The sequence below is a fragment of the Ranitomeya variabilis genome, chromosome 3, assembly GCF_051348905.1.
Source record: "Ranitomeya variabilis isolate aRanVar5 chromosome 3, aRanVar5.hap1, whole genome shotgun sequence".
Taxonomy (NCBI): Eukaryota; Metazoa; Chordata; class Amphibia; order Anura; family Dendrobatidae; genus Ranitomeya; species Ranitomeya variabilis.
In genome coordinates, this window is record NC_135234.1 from 567,568,317 (window position 1) to 567,583,350 (window position 15,034).

The 15,034-nt window shown below is 44.9% G+C and overlaps 1 protein-coding gene across 2 annotated transcripts in view; it reads left to right on the plus strand.

The window, feature by feature from the left end:
- The window catches only part of OBI1 (ORC ubiquitin ligase 1), an 81,856-nt gene extending 67,351 nt beyond the window's left edge, over nucleotides 1-14,505 (plus strand). For both annotated transcript variants that reach the window (XM_077297187.1, XM_077297189.1), the window contains exon 6: nucleotides 12,644-14,505. In XM_077297187.1, coding sequence (XP_077153302.1) covers nucleotides 12,644-13,934 — 1,291 coding nt within the window. In that variant the 3' untranslated portion in view covers nucleotides 13,935-14,505. The remainder of the gene's footprint in view (nucleotides 1-12,643) is intronic.
- Nucleotides 14,506-15,034: the final 529 nt, after the last annotated feature.

Consider the following 15,034-nt stretch of genomic DNA (forward strand, 5'->3'; position numbering starts at 1 on the left):
GTTCCTTGGGGGGTCTAGTATCCAATATGGGGTCAGTTGTGGGGGGTTTCTTCTAATTAGGTACATCAGGGGCTCTGCAAATGCACCGTGACGCCTGCAGACCAATCCATCTAAGGCCTGTCCCACACGTCCAGATAATTCCGGTACCGGAAAAAAACGATACCGGAATTATCCGTGTCCGTGTGCCCCTGCGTTTCTGTTGCACATCAGTGTGGCACACGTGTGCCTCCCGTGTGCCCACTGGGTACCACACGCACCGTGCAGGAGACAGCGCTAAAGTTTAGCGCTGTCCCCTGCATCGTGCTGAAGCCGCAATTCATATCTTCTGTGCAGCAGCGTTTGCTGTAAAGAAGATATGAATAATCCATTTTTTTTGTGGTATTTCGTGTTTAAAATAAAGCTCCATGTCCCCACCCCCCACCGCTCATTTACAGTAATGAATATGCGGCTCCACCCCTATGGGAGGTGGAGCCGCATATTCATGACTGTAATCGGCGGCCCCACGTGACCGCATACAGTAGAAGGTGCGGCCAGGACAGGAAGCAGCAACAGCCAACGAGGGAGCCGGGTGAGTATTTTCAGAACAGCGGGGGGGGCGCACAGGGGGTGGGGACATGGAGCTTTATTTTAAACACGAAATACCACTAAAAAAATGGATTATTCATATCTTCTTTACAGCAAATGCTGCTGCACAGAAGATATGAATCACGGCTTCAGCACCATGTGTTGGGGACAGCGCTTACTGGAGCGCTGTCTCCTGCACGGCACACGGAGAACGTCCGTGTGTGGTACGTGTTTTACACGGACCCATTGACTTTAATGGGTCCGTGTAATACATGCGCTCCCACGAACACTGACATGTCTCCGTGTTTGGCACACGGAGACGCGGTCCGCAAAAAATCAATGACATCTGCACAGATGCATTGATTTTAATGTGTCTACGTGTGTCAGTGGCCCCGGTACGTGAGGAAACTGTCACCTCACGTACCGGAGCCACTGACGTGTGAAACCGGCCTAAGTCTGCATTTCAAACGACGCTCCTTACCTTCCGAGCTCTGCCATGCGCCCAAACAGTGGTTCCCCCCCACATATGGGGTATCTGCGTTCTCAGGAAAAATTGTACAACAACTTTTTTGGTCCAAATTCTCTTGTTACCCTTGGTAAAATAAAACAAATTGGATCTGAAGTAAAAAAAATTTGGTGAAAAAAAAAAAGTTAAATGTTAATTTTTTTTTTTAACATTCCAAATATTCCTGTGAAACACCTGAAGGGTTAATAAACTTCTTGAATGTGGTTTTGAGCAGTTTTTAGGGGTGCATTTTTTAGAATGGTGTCACACTTGGGTATTTTCTATCCTATAGACCCCTCAAAATGACTTCAAATGTGATGTGGTCCCTAAAATAAATGGTGTTGTAAGAATGAGAAATTGGTGGTCAACTTTTAACCCTTATAACTCCCTAGCAAAAAAAAATGTCGGTTCCAAAATTATGCTGATGCAAAGTAGACATGTGGGAACTGTTACTTATTAAGTATTTTGTGTGACATATCTGTGTGATTTAACCCCTTCACCCCCAAGGGTGGTTTGCACGTTAATGACCAGGCCAATTTTTACAATTCTTACCACTGTCCCTTTATGAGGTTATAACTCTGGAACGCTTCAACGGACCTTGGCGATTCTGACATTGTTTTCTCGTGACATATTGTACTTCATGATAGTGGTAAAATTTCTTCGATATAACTTGCGTTTATTTGTGAAAAAAATGGATATTTGGCGAAAATTTTGAAAATTTTGCAATTTTCCAACTTTGAATTTTTATGCCCTTAAATCACAGACATATGTCACGCAAAATACTTAATAAGTAACATTTCCCACATGTCTACTTTACATCAGCACAATTTTGGAACCAAAATTTTTTTTTGTTAGGGAGTTATAAGGGTTAAAAGTTGACCAGAAATTTCTCATTTTTACAACACCATTTTTTTTTAGGGACCACATCTCATTTGAAGTCATTTTGAGGGGTCTATATGACAGAAAATACCCAAGTGTGACACCATTCTAAAAACTGCACCCCTCAAGGTGCTCAAAACCACATTCAAGAAATTTATTAACCCTTCAAGTGTTTCACAGGAATTTTTGGAATGTTTAAATAAAAATGAACATTTAACTTTTTTTCACACAAAATTTATTTCAACTCCAATTTGTTCTCTTTTACCAAGGGTAACAGGAGAAAATGGACCCCAAAAGTTGTTGTACAATTTGTCCTGAGTACGCTGATACCCCATATGTGGGGGGGAACCACTGTTTGGGCGCATGACAGAGCTCGGAAGGGAAGGAGCGCTATTTTACTTTTCAATGCAAAATTGACTGGAATTAAGATGGGACGCCATGTTGCGTTTGGAGAGCCCCTGATGTGCCTAAACATTAAAAACCCCCACAAGTGACACCATTTTGGAAAGTAGACCCCCTAAGGAACTTATCTAGATGTGTTTTGAGAGCTTTGAACCCCCAAGTGTTTCACTACAGTTTATAACGCAGAGCCGTGAAAATAAAAATTCCTCTCTTTTTTCACAGAAATGATTTTTTTAGCCCACAGCTTTGTATTTTTACAAGGGTAACATAATAAATTGGACCCCAAAAGTTGTTGTCCAATTTGTCCTGAGTACGCTGATACCCCATATGTGGGGGGGAACCACTGTTTGGGCGCATGACAGAGCTCGGAAGGGAAGGAGCGCCATTTGGAATGCAGACTTAAATGGATTGGTCTGCAGGCGTCACGTTGCATTTGCAGAGCCCCTGATGTACCCAAACAGTAGAAACCCCCCACAAGTGACCCCAAATTGGAAACTAGACCTCACAAGGAACTTATCTAGATGTGTTGTGAGAACTTTGAACCCCCAAGTGTTTCACTACAGTTTATAATGCAGAGCCGTGAAAATAAAAATTATTTTTTTTTTTCACAAAAATGATTTTTTAGCCCCCAGTTTTGTATCTTCACAAGGGTAACAGGATAAATTGGACCCCAAAAGTTGTTGTCCAATTTGTCCTGTGTACGCTGATACCCCATATGTGGGGGTAAACCACTGTTTGGGCGCATGGCAGAGCTCGGAAGGGAAGGAGCGCCGTTTGGAATGCAGACTTAGATGGATTGGTCTGCAGGCGTCACGTTGCATTTGCAGAGCCCCTGATGTACCTAAACAGTAGAAACCCCCCACAAGTGACCCCATATTGTAAATTAGACCCCCCAAGGAACTTATCTAGATGTGTTGTGAAAACTTTGAACCCCCCAAGTGTTTCACTACAGTTTACAACGCAGAGCCGTGAAAATAAAAAATCCTTTTTTTCCCACAAAACTTATTTTTTAGCCCCCAGTTTTGTATTTTCCCAAGGGTAACAGGAGAAATTGGACCCCAAAAGATGTTGTCCAATTTGTCCTGAGTACGCCGATACCCCATATGTTGGGGTAAACCCCTGTTTGGGTACACGGGAGAGCTCTGAAGGGAAGGAGCACTGTTTTACTTTTTCAACGCAGAATTGTCTGGAATTGAGATCGGATGCCATGTCCCGTTTGGAGAGCCCCTGATGTGCCTAAACAGTGGAAACCCCCCAATTATAACTGAAACCCTAATCCAAACACACCCCTTACCCTAATCCCAACGGTAACCCTAACCACACCTCTAACCCTGACACACCCCTAACCCTAATCCCAACCCTATTCCCAACCGTAAATGTAATCCAAACCCTAACTTTAGCCCCAACCCTAACTGTAGCCTTAACCCTAGCCCCAACCCTAGCCCTAACCCTAGCAATAACCCTAACCCTAGCAAAAACCCTAGCCCTAACCCTAGCAATAACCCTAGCTCTAACCCTAACCCTAATGGGAAAATGGAAATAAATACATTTTTTTTATTTTTTATTTTTCCCTAACTAGGGGTGATGAAGGGGGGTTTGATTTACTTTTATAGCGGGTTATTTAACGGATTTTTATGATTGGCAGCCGTCACACACTGAAAGACGCTTTTTATTGCAAAAAATATTTTTTGCGTTACCACATTTTGAGAGCTATAATTTTTCCATATTTGAGTCCACAGAGTCATGTGAGGTCTTGTTTTTTGCGGGACGAGTTGACGTTTATATTGGTAACATGTTCGGGCACATGACATTTTTTGATCGCTTTTTATTCCGATTTTTGTGAGGCAGAATGATCAAAAACCAGCTATTCATGAATTTCTTTTGGGGGAGGCGTTTATGCCGTTCCGCGTTAGGTAAAATTGATAAAGCAGTTTTATTCTTCGGGTCAGTACGATTACAGCGATACCTCATTTATATCATTTTTTTTATGTTTTGGCGCTTTTATACGATAAAAGCTATTTTATAGAAAAAATAATTATTTTGGCATCGCTTTATTCTCAGGACTATAACTTTTTTATTTTTTTGCTGATGATGCTGTATGGCGGCTCGTTTTTTGCGGGACAAGATGACGTTTTCAGCGGTACCATGGTTATTTATATATGTCTTTTTGATCGCGTGTTATTCCACTTTTTGTTCGGCGGTATGGTAATAAAGCGTTGTTTTTTGCCTCGGTTTTTTTTTTTTTTTGTCACGGTGTTTACTGAAGGGGTTAACTAGTGGGGCAGTTTTATAGGTTGGGTCGTTACGGACGCGGCAATACTAAATATGTGTACTTTTATTGTTTTGTTTTTTTTATTTAGATAAAGAAATGTATTTATGGGAATAATATTTTTTTTTTTCTTTATTTAGGAATTTATTTTTTATTTATTTTTTTCCACATGTGGAAAATTTTTTTTTTTACTTTGTCCCAGGGGGGGACATTACAGATCGGTGATCTGACAGTGTGCACAGCACTCTGTCAGATCGGCGATCTGCTGTGCAGGGCTGCAGGCTTACCAGCGCCTGCTCTGAGCAGGCACTCGGTAAGCCACCTCCCTCCCTGCAGGACCCGGATGCCGCGGCCATCTTGGATCCGGGACCTGCGGCGAGGAGGGAGGTAGGAGACCCTCGGAGCAACGCGATCACATCGCGTTGCTGCGGGGGTCTCAGGGAAGCCCGCAGGGAGCACCCTCCCTGCGCGATGCTTCCCTATACCGCCGGTACACCGCGATCATGTTTGATCGCGGTGTGCCGGGGGTTAATGTGCCGGGGGCGGTCCGTGACCGCTCCTGGCACATAGTGCCGGATGTCAGCTGCGATATGCAGCTGACACCCGGCCGTGATCGGCCGCTCACCCCCCGTGAGCGCGGCCGATCGCGTATGACGTACTATCCCGTCGGTGGTCATACGGGCCCACCCCACCTCGACGGGATAGTACGTCAGATGTCAGAAAGGGGTTAAGGGCATGAAAATTCAAATTTGGAAAATTGCGACATTTTTTGCAAATTTTTCTAAAAATTTCCTTTTTTTTCACAAATGCAAGTAATGTCGAGGAAATGTTACCACTAACATGAAGTACAATATGTCACGAGAAAACATTGTCAGACTCACCGGGATCCATACAAGAGTTCCAGAGTTATAACCTCATAAAGGACAGTGGTCAGAATTGTAAAAATTGGCCCGGTCATTAACATGCAAACCATCCTTGGGGTTTAAGGGTTTAAGAGTTACATTTTAACTTCCTCTGTTTGGTGCTGGAGAACATCCCCTATTTGACCATTGCATGCTATTTGACCTGGCAGATAGACCAGTGCATGCACCACCCCCAGACTACAGACTGTCTACCCTGGAAGTTCCCTATCTGTAACACAGGAGTGATGAGCTGAATTTACAATTTTTTTTTCTTTCTCTGCAGCTTCTCTCTTCCACTCATCAAGAGGTGTTCTGTTTATCAAGTCATTGTCATTTACACTATACAGTGAATGGTGTAAAAACAGTGGTGGAATTGCACATCCACGTAGATGGAGTAAATTCATAATAAAATAAATGATGCCATTAAAAAATATAACTCACTAGCTATTGAACCCGTTCTACGCCCGGGTGGCGAGCATTTATATTGGTATATGGTCTCCATCATGGTATGTGCTGCTCCCATCCTGTCATGTCCTGCTCCATCCTGCGCCCCCATCCTGTCATGTGCTGCTCCACCGTGTCATGTGCTGCTCCATCCTGCATCCCCATCCTGTCATGTGCTGCTCCACCGTGTCATGTGCTGCTCCATCCTGCGCCCCCATCCTGTCATGTGCTGCTCCACCGTGTCATGTGCTGCTCCATCCTGCATCCCCATCCTGTTATGTGCTCCCATCCTGCGCCCCCATCCTATCACGTGCTGCTCCATCCTGCGCCCCCATCAGTGCGGGAGGCTGTGCTGAGTGCGGGAGGCTGTGCTGAGTGCGGGAGGCTGTGCTGAGTGCGGGAGGCTGTGCTGAGTGCGGGAGGCTGTGCTGAGTGCGGGAGGCTGTGCTGAGTGCGGGAGGCTGTGCTGAGTGCGGGAGGCTGTGCTGAGTGCGGGAGGCTGTGCTGAGTGCGGGAGGCTGTGCTGAGTGCGGGAGGCTGTGCTGAGTGCGGGCGGCTGTATGTGGCTGTGCTGAGTGCGGGCGGCTGTATGTGGCGCGGCTGTGCGTGGCTGTGCTGGGTGCGGGCGGCTGTGGGTGGCTGGGCTGGGTGCGGCGGCTGTGGACGGCTGTGCTGGGTGCGGTGGCTGTGCTGGGTGCAGCGGCTGTGCTGGGTGCAGCGGCTGTGCGTGGCTGTGGGCGGCTGTGCGTGGCTGTGGGCGGCTGTGCGTAGCTGTGCTGGGTGCGGCGGCTGTGCTCGGTGCGGCGGCTGTGCGTGGCTGTGCTGGGTGCGGTGGCTGTGGTGGGTGCGGCGGCTGTGGGTGGCTGTGCTGGGTGCGGCGGCTGTGGACAGCTGTGCTGGGTGCGGCGGCTGTGCGTGGCTGTAGGCGGCTGTGGGCGGCTGTGCTGGGTGCGGCGGCTGTGCTGGGTGCGGCGGCTGTGCGTGGCTGTGCTGGGTGCGGCGGCTGTGGTGGGTGCGGCGGCTGTGGGTGGCTGTGCTGGGTGCGGCGGCTGTGGACGGCTGTGCTGGGTGCGGCGGCTGTGGGTGGCTGTGCTGGGTGCGGCGGCTGTGGGTGGCTGTGCTGAGTGCGGCGGCTGTGGACGGCTGTGCTGGGTGCGGCGGCTGTGTGTGGCTGTGCTGGGTGCGGCGGCTGTGGGTGGCTGTGCTGGGTGCGGCGGCTGTGGACGGCTGTGCTGTGTGCGGTGGCTGTGCGTGGCTGTGCTGGGTGCGGTGGGTGTGGCGGCTGTGGGTGGCTGTGCTGGGTGCGGCGGCTGTGCTGGGTGCGGTGGCTGTGCTGGGTGCAGCGGCTGTGCGTGGCTGTAGGCGGCTGTGCGTGGCTGTAGGCGGCGCTGGGTGCTGTGGCTGTGCTGGGTGCTTCGGCTGTGCGTGGCTGTAGGCGGCTGTGCATGGCTGTGGGCGGCTGTGCATGGCTGTGGGCGGCTGTGCGTCGCTGTGCTGGGTGCGGCGGCTGTGCGTGGCTGTGCTGGGTGCGGTGGCTGTGGTGGGTGCGGCGGCTGTGGGTGGCTGTGCTGGGTGCGGCGGCTGTGGACGGCTGTGCTGGGTGCGGTGGCTGTGCTGGGTGCGTCGGCTGTGCTGGGTGCGGCGGCTGTCGCCACCTGATTCATTTCCGCTGCCATTTTCTTGGCCCTGCTCCCGGAATCGGCGCCTGCGCAGTCCGCGCTTTCCGGCGCCATTTTCTTGAAGACACACTGCAGTGTCTTCAAGAAAATGGCGCCGGAAAGCGCGGACTGCGCAGGCGCCGATTCCGGGAGCAGGACCAAGAAAATGGCGGCGGAAATGAATCAGGTGGTGTAAGTAACAAATAGCTGTGGCATGAAGTGCCACAGCCTCATGGCACAGCAATTTGTTACTTGCGCTACCTCATTCATTTCCGGCGCCATTTTCTGTGTCCTCCTGGTGCCGGAATTGGCGCCTGCGCAGTCCGCGCTTTCCGGCGCCATTTTCTTGAAGACACACTGCAATGTGTCTTCAATAAAATGGCGCCGGAAAGCGCGGACTGCGCAGGCGCCGATTCCGGGAGCAGGGGGAGGGACATTCATGGCCCGGAATCGCGTCGGTGGAACGGGACAGGTAAATATACTCACCCTCCGCCTCCTGGCTCGTCCCTGCTTCTCCGTTGGAGATCGCGGTGTGCGTTCAGCGCTTACGCATACCGCGATCTCCTGGGAGCGTCGCTCTGTGGGGTCCAGACTGCGCCGGCGCTTGCGCTTGCGCAGTCTATAAAGGCTTCGGACAGAGTGACGCTCCCAGCGTTATATTATAGATTTCACAAAAACCATACACCTTCATGGCCATGTTTTTGAAGACGTAAGAGTTAGAAGTTATAGATTTGGAATGCAAGAGTCAAAAATTAACGACTAAAATACTATGAGGAGCAATTACAGCATTGCCACTGTACCATGACACAAGACAAATCTTTAGTGCCCTCACTATTGCATATTAATTTTGTAATTCTAAAGGATTCATGGTTGCAGTTCTTCAAAATAGAAATGCAGGTTCTTTAAGATCATTTCACCAACATTAATTAAGAATGTTTTCACATTCTGATTTAATTAAAGATATTAATGACTAAGCTGTAATTAGCCTACAGATATAAATTATGCAGATTTTACTATGATTTATACACAAGGGCTTTAGAAAAAAGGACAAAGGGAAATCTGCTGGTGCTTCTCACTCGTTATTTCATTGATGTTTTTCTTCAGCAGTAATTTCCAGTTCTGCGCACTAGTGTGTGGCTCAATGCCATGCCATACCTACAGCATCCTGTTAGCCTTATTTTTCATAAAAATACTATGCTACTACTTTGCAGAAAATTTTACATTTTCTTGTTCCTATAGTTATAAATTGCGATATGTAGAAGCATATTTATTGAAGCTTTTATCAGAACCATGTTTTATTGTGGTCAATGTAGGTCAGTGTCAAATTGGTAAACTTTAAGCAAATCAGAGTAATTTTTTACTTCAGTTTTATTTGAGGCTTTGTTGCCATTATTTACATCATATTGGTCAATGTTTTGCACAATGTTTGATACATTTGACACATCTTTAGGTGTAGTTTTTCTGTTTAAAACCGCTTTTATCACTTTTTTTTCGTCACCCCTTACTGGAGTAAAACTTTGTTTTTTAGGCTACTTTCACACTAGCGTCGGTACGGACCCGTCGCATTGTGTCGGGCCGACGTACCGACGCATACTGTGAAATAAAAGCACAATGGGGGCAGCGGATGCGTTGAAAAACTGCATCCGCTGCCCCATTGTAATGTCCGGGGAGGAGGGGGCGGAGTTCCGGCCACGCATATGCGGTCGGAAATGGCGGACACGACGCACAAAAAAAGTTACACGTAACTTTTTTTGTGCCGACGGTCCGTCAAAACATGACACATCCGTCGCACGACGGATGCAACGTGTGGCAATGCGTCGCTAATGCAAGCCCATGGAGAAAAAACGCATCCTGCTGGCAACTTTGCAGGATGTGTTTTTTCTCCAAACCGACGCATTGCGACGTGCGTCGTACAATGCTAGTGTGAAAGTAGCCTTAAAGGTCTTAATTTATGAATTTGCTTTTTTGATGTTATTTGCATAGTGCCATAGAGGAAAATTAAAACTCCATAAAGACATCTCCAGATATCACCCTCACATTGAACATATACGATTAATTGTAGCTGAGAGAAACTAATTAAAAACAGGAAGTGAGAGAGAACTGATACTTCCATCTCCATTGAATTTGGAGCCTGCAGTGACCAAGTAATTACAGGTGGGAGATTTACTGGGAAGAAGACACCAAGGGTGAGATTGGTCAATGATGAATATTTGGGTCTGCATCGATCCGATATTTAATGGAGATATATTTTCCATGTCTTAGCAAAGGGATGAACATAAGACATTCACTCAGATCACCGTAAGGCAATTCTAACGCATCCAACTTAATAACCGTCTTATAGATGATTCTATCCAGGCTATGTTTGATCGCAATATAAATGTAAAATCGCGATAAAAAACATGACAACAATATCTATCACTTGGGACCTCCAGGTGCGAAGATGTCCTGTACGTTGGGATCTCATAAAATTCTGAAAGACCCAGATCAGGTCTGTGGAATCTGTCACTCTTGGTGTTATTTGGGGCCATTCGCCCTGCATGGTTTTGGGCTGTAATCACAACACCCACTTCTGGACGTCAAACCGCCCTCATGGAGTATGTTTTATGTTTCTGACAGTTTGAGCAGACACATGGATGTTAGTGGCTGCTGGAGGTCATTTTTCAGGGCTCTGGCACTGCTCCTTTTCCTCCTTGCACAAAGGAGAAGTTAGTGGTCCTGCTGCTGGGTTGTTGCCCTTCTATGGCCCCCTCCACGTCTCCTGGTGTACTGGCTTGGCTCATAGTATCTCCTCCATGCTCTGGATACTGTGATGACATACCCTTCAACTCTTATTGATGTGCCAATGTGCCATTCTGGATGAGCTGCGCTACCTTAGCAACCTCATGCTACTCTACAGTACCTCTAGGGGTGAGAGCAATGACAAAATGCAAAAGTGACCAAAACCACAGCCAAAAGGGATGAGAACAGAGAAAGTATCTGTGGTCACCCCCTGCAGAACCACTCCTTTATAGGGGTTTCCTTGCTAATTTCCTATCATTTCTACCTGTTGTCTATTCCATTTGTACAACAGCAGGAGAAATTGATTCACTATCAGTGTTGCTTCATAACTGGACAGGTTGATTTAATAGAAGTGTGATTGACTTGGAGTTACATTGTGTTGTTTAAGTGTTCCTTTCCATGAGCTGGAATTTGAGGTGTGTATACCATACGCTCACTTTGAGTTCCCCAGTAACCAGCTTATCAGTGGAAGCAGCGCGCACATCCATCATTCGTCTGCCTATTGCAAAATTGTCCATAGGATTGGAGCGGAGTTGTCTATGATCGGAGTTGCATCTCATTGACAACTGGTGCAAAACGGTGAGTGGGATCTGTGTGACCCACCCACCCCTGTTATCCTTGACACATGGCCTCCATGCTCATTCTCCTGTCCTTTTTTTTTTCTTAAGTAAGGTAGCAAGTGTTTAAGGAGGTACCCCGAGAAGTTATAAGAATGTATTTACATCGACCTCTTCAAATATAGTAAAAAGCTCATAACCATAACCAGAGTGCTATTTTTAATAGTCACTTGATGTTCTATTTAGAGCTTCTCTCTGTAATGGATCTCTTGAGTGCTTTCTCTCTGTTCTGGATCTCTGTCACAGATCAAGTGGCATGGTTTGCTTCAGACTCCAAATGCAAGCCAGATCACTGATACAGTCTCCTTCTCTGCAGGCACAGCTAGGGGGCATAGATTGCTTCTTGTTTCTTATAAAAGCAAGCTCCTTGACCAAGCGTGATGTCGCAAACAATATGTGCAGCTGCAGAATCAGCGCAGGTAATGACACACGTCAGTACACCTTAGAAGCATGTCTATTTCCTTCTCCCATACTCACTTTTGTAGTTTCCCATCCCCTGCAACTTTTTGTGCCACTCTTCTCACTCCTGCGTCATATGTGCTTCCACAACCTCAGGAAAACATCTGGACATCTGCTGCAACATCTGTAAGACATTGTATAAAATGCAACAGCATACTGTATACTTGTATTGCTGCAAACATCCAGATGCTTTCCCGAAGTTGGGAAGCACATATGAAGCAGGTATAAGAATATCTGCACAAAAATTGTTGGAGGTAGTGGGAAACTACCAAGTGAGTATGGAAGAGCAGTATGGTAAGGCCAGGCTATAGACTACAGGAGGGGTCCTTATAATGTGACCTGTCATGTCATTCGGTGCTCCCAGTCTCCAGCTGCACACCTTGTTTGTATGATGTGACGTACTGTAATAAGGACAGGAGGCAGGGATTTCTTACAAGCACCACAGATCCCGGAGCCTGGAAGAAATCATTAGCATAAGAAATAAAATAGGATTTTTCAGCAACAAGACCGCTAATATGAGGCATACAGGTAGGACTAGTTTAACATTTCTATCACCTGTATGCCCATATTAATAGGCTATATACTTCCCAAGAGGTTACAAATTCCCTTTAATAAGTAATGCAAGTATTTACTAAAACAGTGCATTCCAGAAATCCAGCCAACTTCAGAGCAGCGCTTACAAGCTCTGTAGCTTGATAGCGATACTGTGCCCCTTTCCTAGGAGATAGGCCACCACTGCTAAACTGCAGTGGTGGCTGGTAACCAGGGCAACAAACAGTAGAATTAAAAATGTAGAGTTTAAATAGCAAGTAAATTGCTAAGTTCCTTGTTTTACAAGCAATTTTAACCATTTAATATGAGAATAAACCTTTAAAGATCAACATAATTATGTATTTTTTGTTTCTTTTACTCAACAGCAACTCAGACAAAATGACTACCTCCATAATAATAGAAAGAAAATAGAATATAATTTACAAATAAAAAAAATGTTTCTCTGTCTTGTTTTGGTACCAAAATGTAAGTGATATCTCTCTGATCTCATTTTTATTACCTGCAGTAAAGAAAATATTCTTTGATACAGCATTAAAGTTTGTAGTTTTGTTTCACTTGGTAACATTTTCTGCTAAACTATGATTCCATAAACTTTCTTGCTCTCTTTCTTGTAGGTTTGGGAGGTTTACAGTGGCTGCACTGCAAGCAAAAGTAGATCAGTATGAACGAGAGATGAGCAGGCTTAAAAAAGCTCTGGAGAGGAGCGATCAATACATAGAAGAACTAGAAGCTCAGGTTGAGCATCTGAAAAAATCACCAGAGGATACACAAAAAGAAAAATCTCAGTGTGGAAATGCTGCCCAAGTACATGATGCTACAACCACATGTACCTGCGAAGAACTGAATGCAACACAGCAATTTTTGAACCAAAACCATAAAACAAGGGTCAGTTCAGAAGACTCCATTAGTACCTCCTCTGCATCAAATGGACATTCATCTGGCTCACCTGAGCTAAAAAGTACATTTACCAAATACTTACCTACTTTAATAAATGGCACGGAGGAGATTAGTGTAGTTAAAAATAGTCAGAGTGGATTTGCAGAATTTGCTGAAGGCTTTGGAACTCCTACTTCATCATTGCCTTTCAGCTCACTTCATTTGAGCACACCAGATAGCAAACCAAATTCAACTTCCAACCATAGCCATCTAAATAAACCTCTAACTTATCTTAGGAAGCTGGCTTTTGATGATTTGCCCAACAGAAATGGGGTTTCTAACGCTTCTAATAGTGAAAATAATTTGAACACAGGCGAAGACCACACATTGTTTAGAGAGTCCAAGCCAAGTTTCTTACATTTTAGTCAAATTAATTGTGAATCAGAAGACATTAAATTACCGTTGCAAAGAGACATTGATTTACAAAAGGATAATGGATCAGACGAGAGAAAATATCCCGAAGGCCTTAACCAAACTAGAGTCATAGTTGAAAACTCTGTGGAACTCTATGATTATAACATCAATGAGCCTGATATTATTTGTAATGGAAGACGTCAAAGTTCATACCATGACAATGTCTCATCTAAGTTGGCATCAAAAATGAAATTTCAGGTTGAATCTACAGGCAAAGATTCTGGAGATATTGCATTGTCTCAGCATGGTGGAGAACCTATTGCTTCCTGTTCTTCTTCTGCAGTTAGGTATGGTGAATACTCTCAGTACTACATGAAACCGCCATCTGGTGCTGTACAGGATAAAAACTTTCAGGGCCATCTGTCTCTTACAGATACTCTATCGTTACAGTCTAAAGAACAGCTAATGCTTCATTCTGCTTCTGGAGTAGCACATTCCACGGGATCCACATCACAGTCATCCCGACTGCCCCACTGTGTACCCCAAATATACAGCAATAGTCCTCCAGCAAAACGTAAAATGATAAGCCAATTTAGTGACAGCCCATGTAAATGAACAAAGCCAGAAGTGTGGATTAGGTTGTATCATCATGGCTTGATGTGATTTATTCTAATGATCATAAGAATCTAGCCTCTAATTTCTTATGGGTGCTGTTAAGCAGTTCTGTAAAATGATTTCACAATGTAAGTTGCATATATTATAGCGCTGTAAAATCCAATGAGGTTGATATACATACTTTGAAAATCCATGTGTATTTCATTTCGCTGAATAATCCTTTTTGAAAATTTTCACTCCTAATTTTATAAATGAGCATGTGTTGTGACCAAATAGACCTGTACTTATAAAATGTGTATCTGAAAACTTCCAAAAAGGATTACACCACATTCCTAACGTTAAATTTCAAATATGGTACACCAGCCTCACATGGGCTAAGAGATCTGTTCATTATGGTATGCAATTTATATTGTGAAACCTTGTGACAAATCTGCTTTCCTGTTGTCATTCTAAAATTATAATTGTTTTGGGGAATTTATTTGTTTTTATAAAGTAGTTTGATATTCATTATGACTTTTGTAGTAAATTCGCTCTAGTTTTATAGTTTGAAGAATAAAGAAACCATGTTCTATTTTTGCTTCACATTTCTATTTTCATCAGCAGTAGCATTACATTGCTTTTGTTAGATGTAGACTGTGAGCCCTCGCGGGCAGGGTCCTCTCTCCTCCTGTACTTGTGTGTGCCTTGTTTTACTCATGTTTATTGTACTTGTCTATATTTGCCCCGTTCACATGTAAAGCGCCATGGCATAAATGGTGCTATAAAAATATATAATAATAATAGATGCAGGATTAACGGAAACTCACTCTAGTGTTTCAGCAGCATTGTCTGATAATCCAGCGCTTGTTTCCCAGATTTGATATAATGTGCAGTTTCACAAAAATTAAAATTGGAAAACTGGACTAAGTATTCGTCTGAATGAAATCATTCAAAATTGTGAAAAAGTCAGCATTTTTGTGTTAGTATCCCTGCTTTGGAGAAGTAAGCCTATCCTGGGTTTTAAAATATGCCATTCCTTCACCCTTAGTCTTTTATATTCAAGCTCATGGTATAGATTACTTTGCAGTGTGAAATATATTCAGTATTTGCTGTGGTTTAGC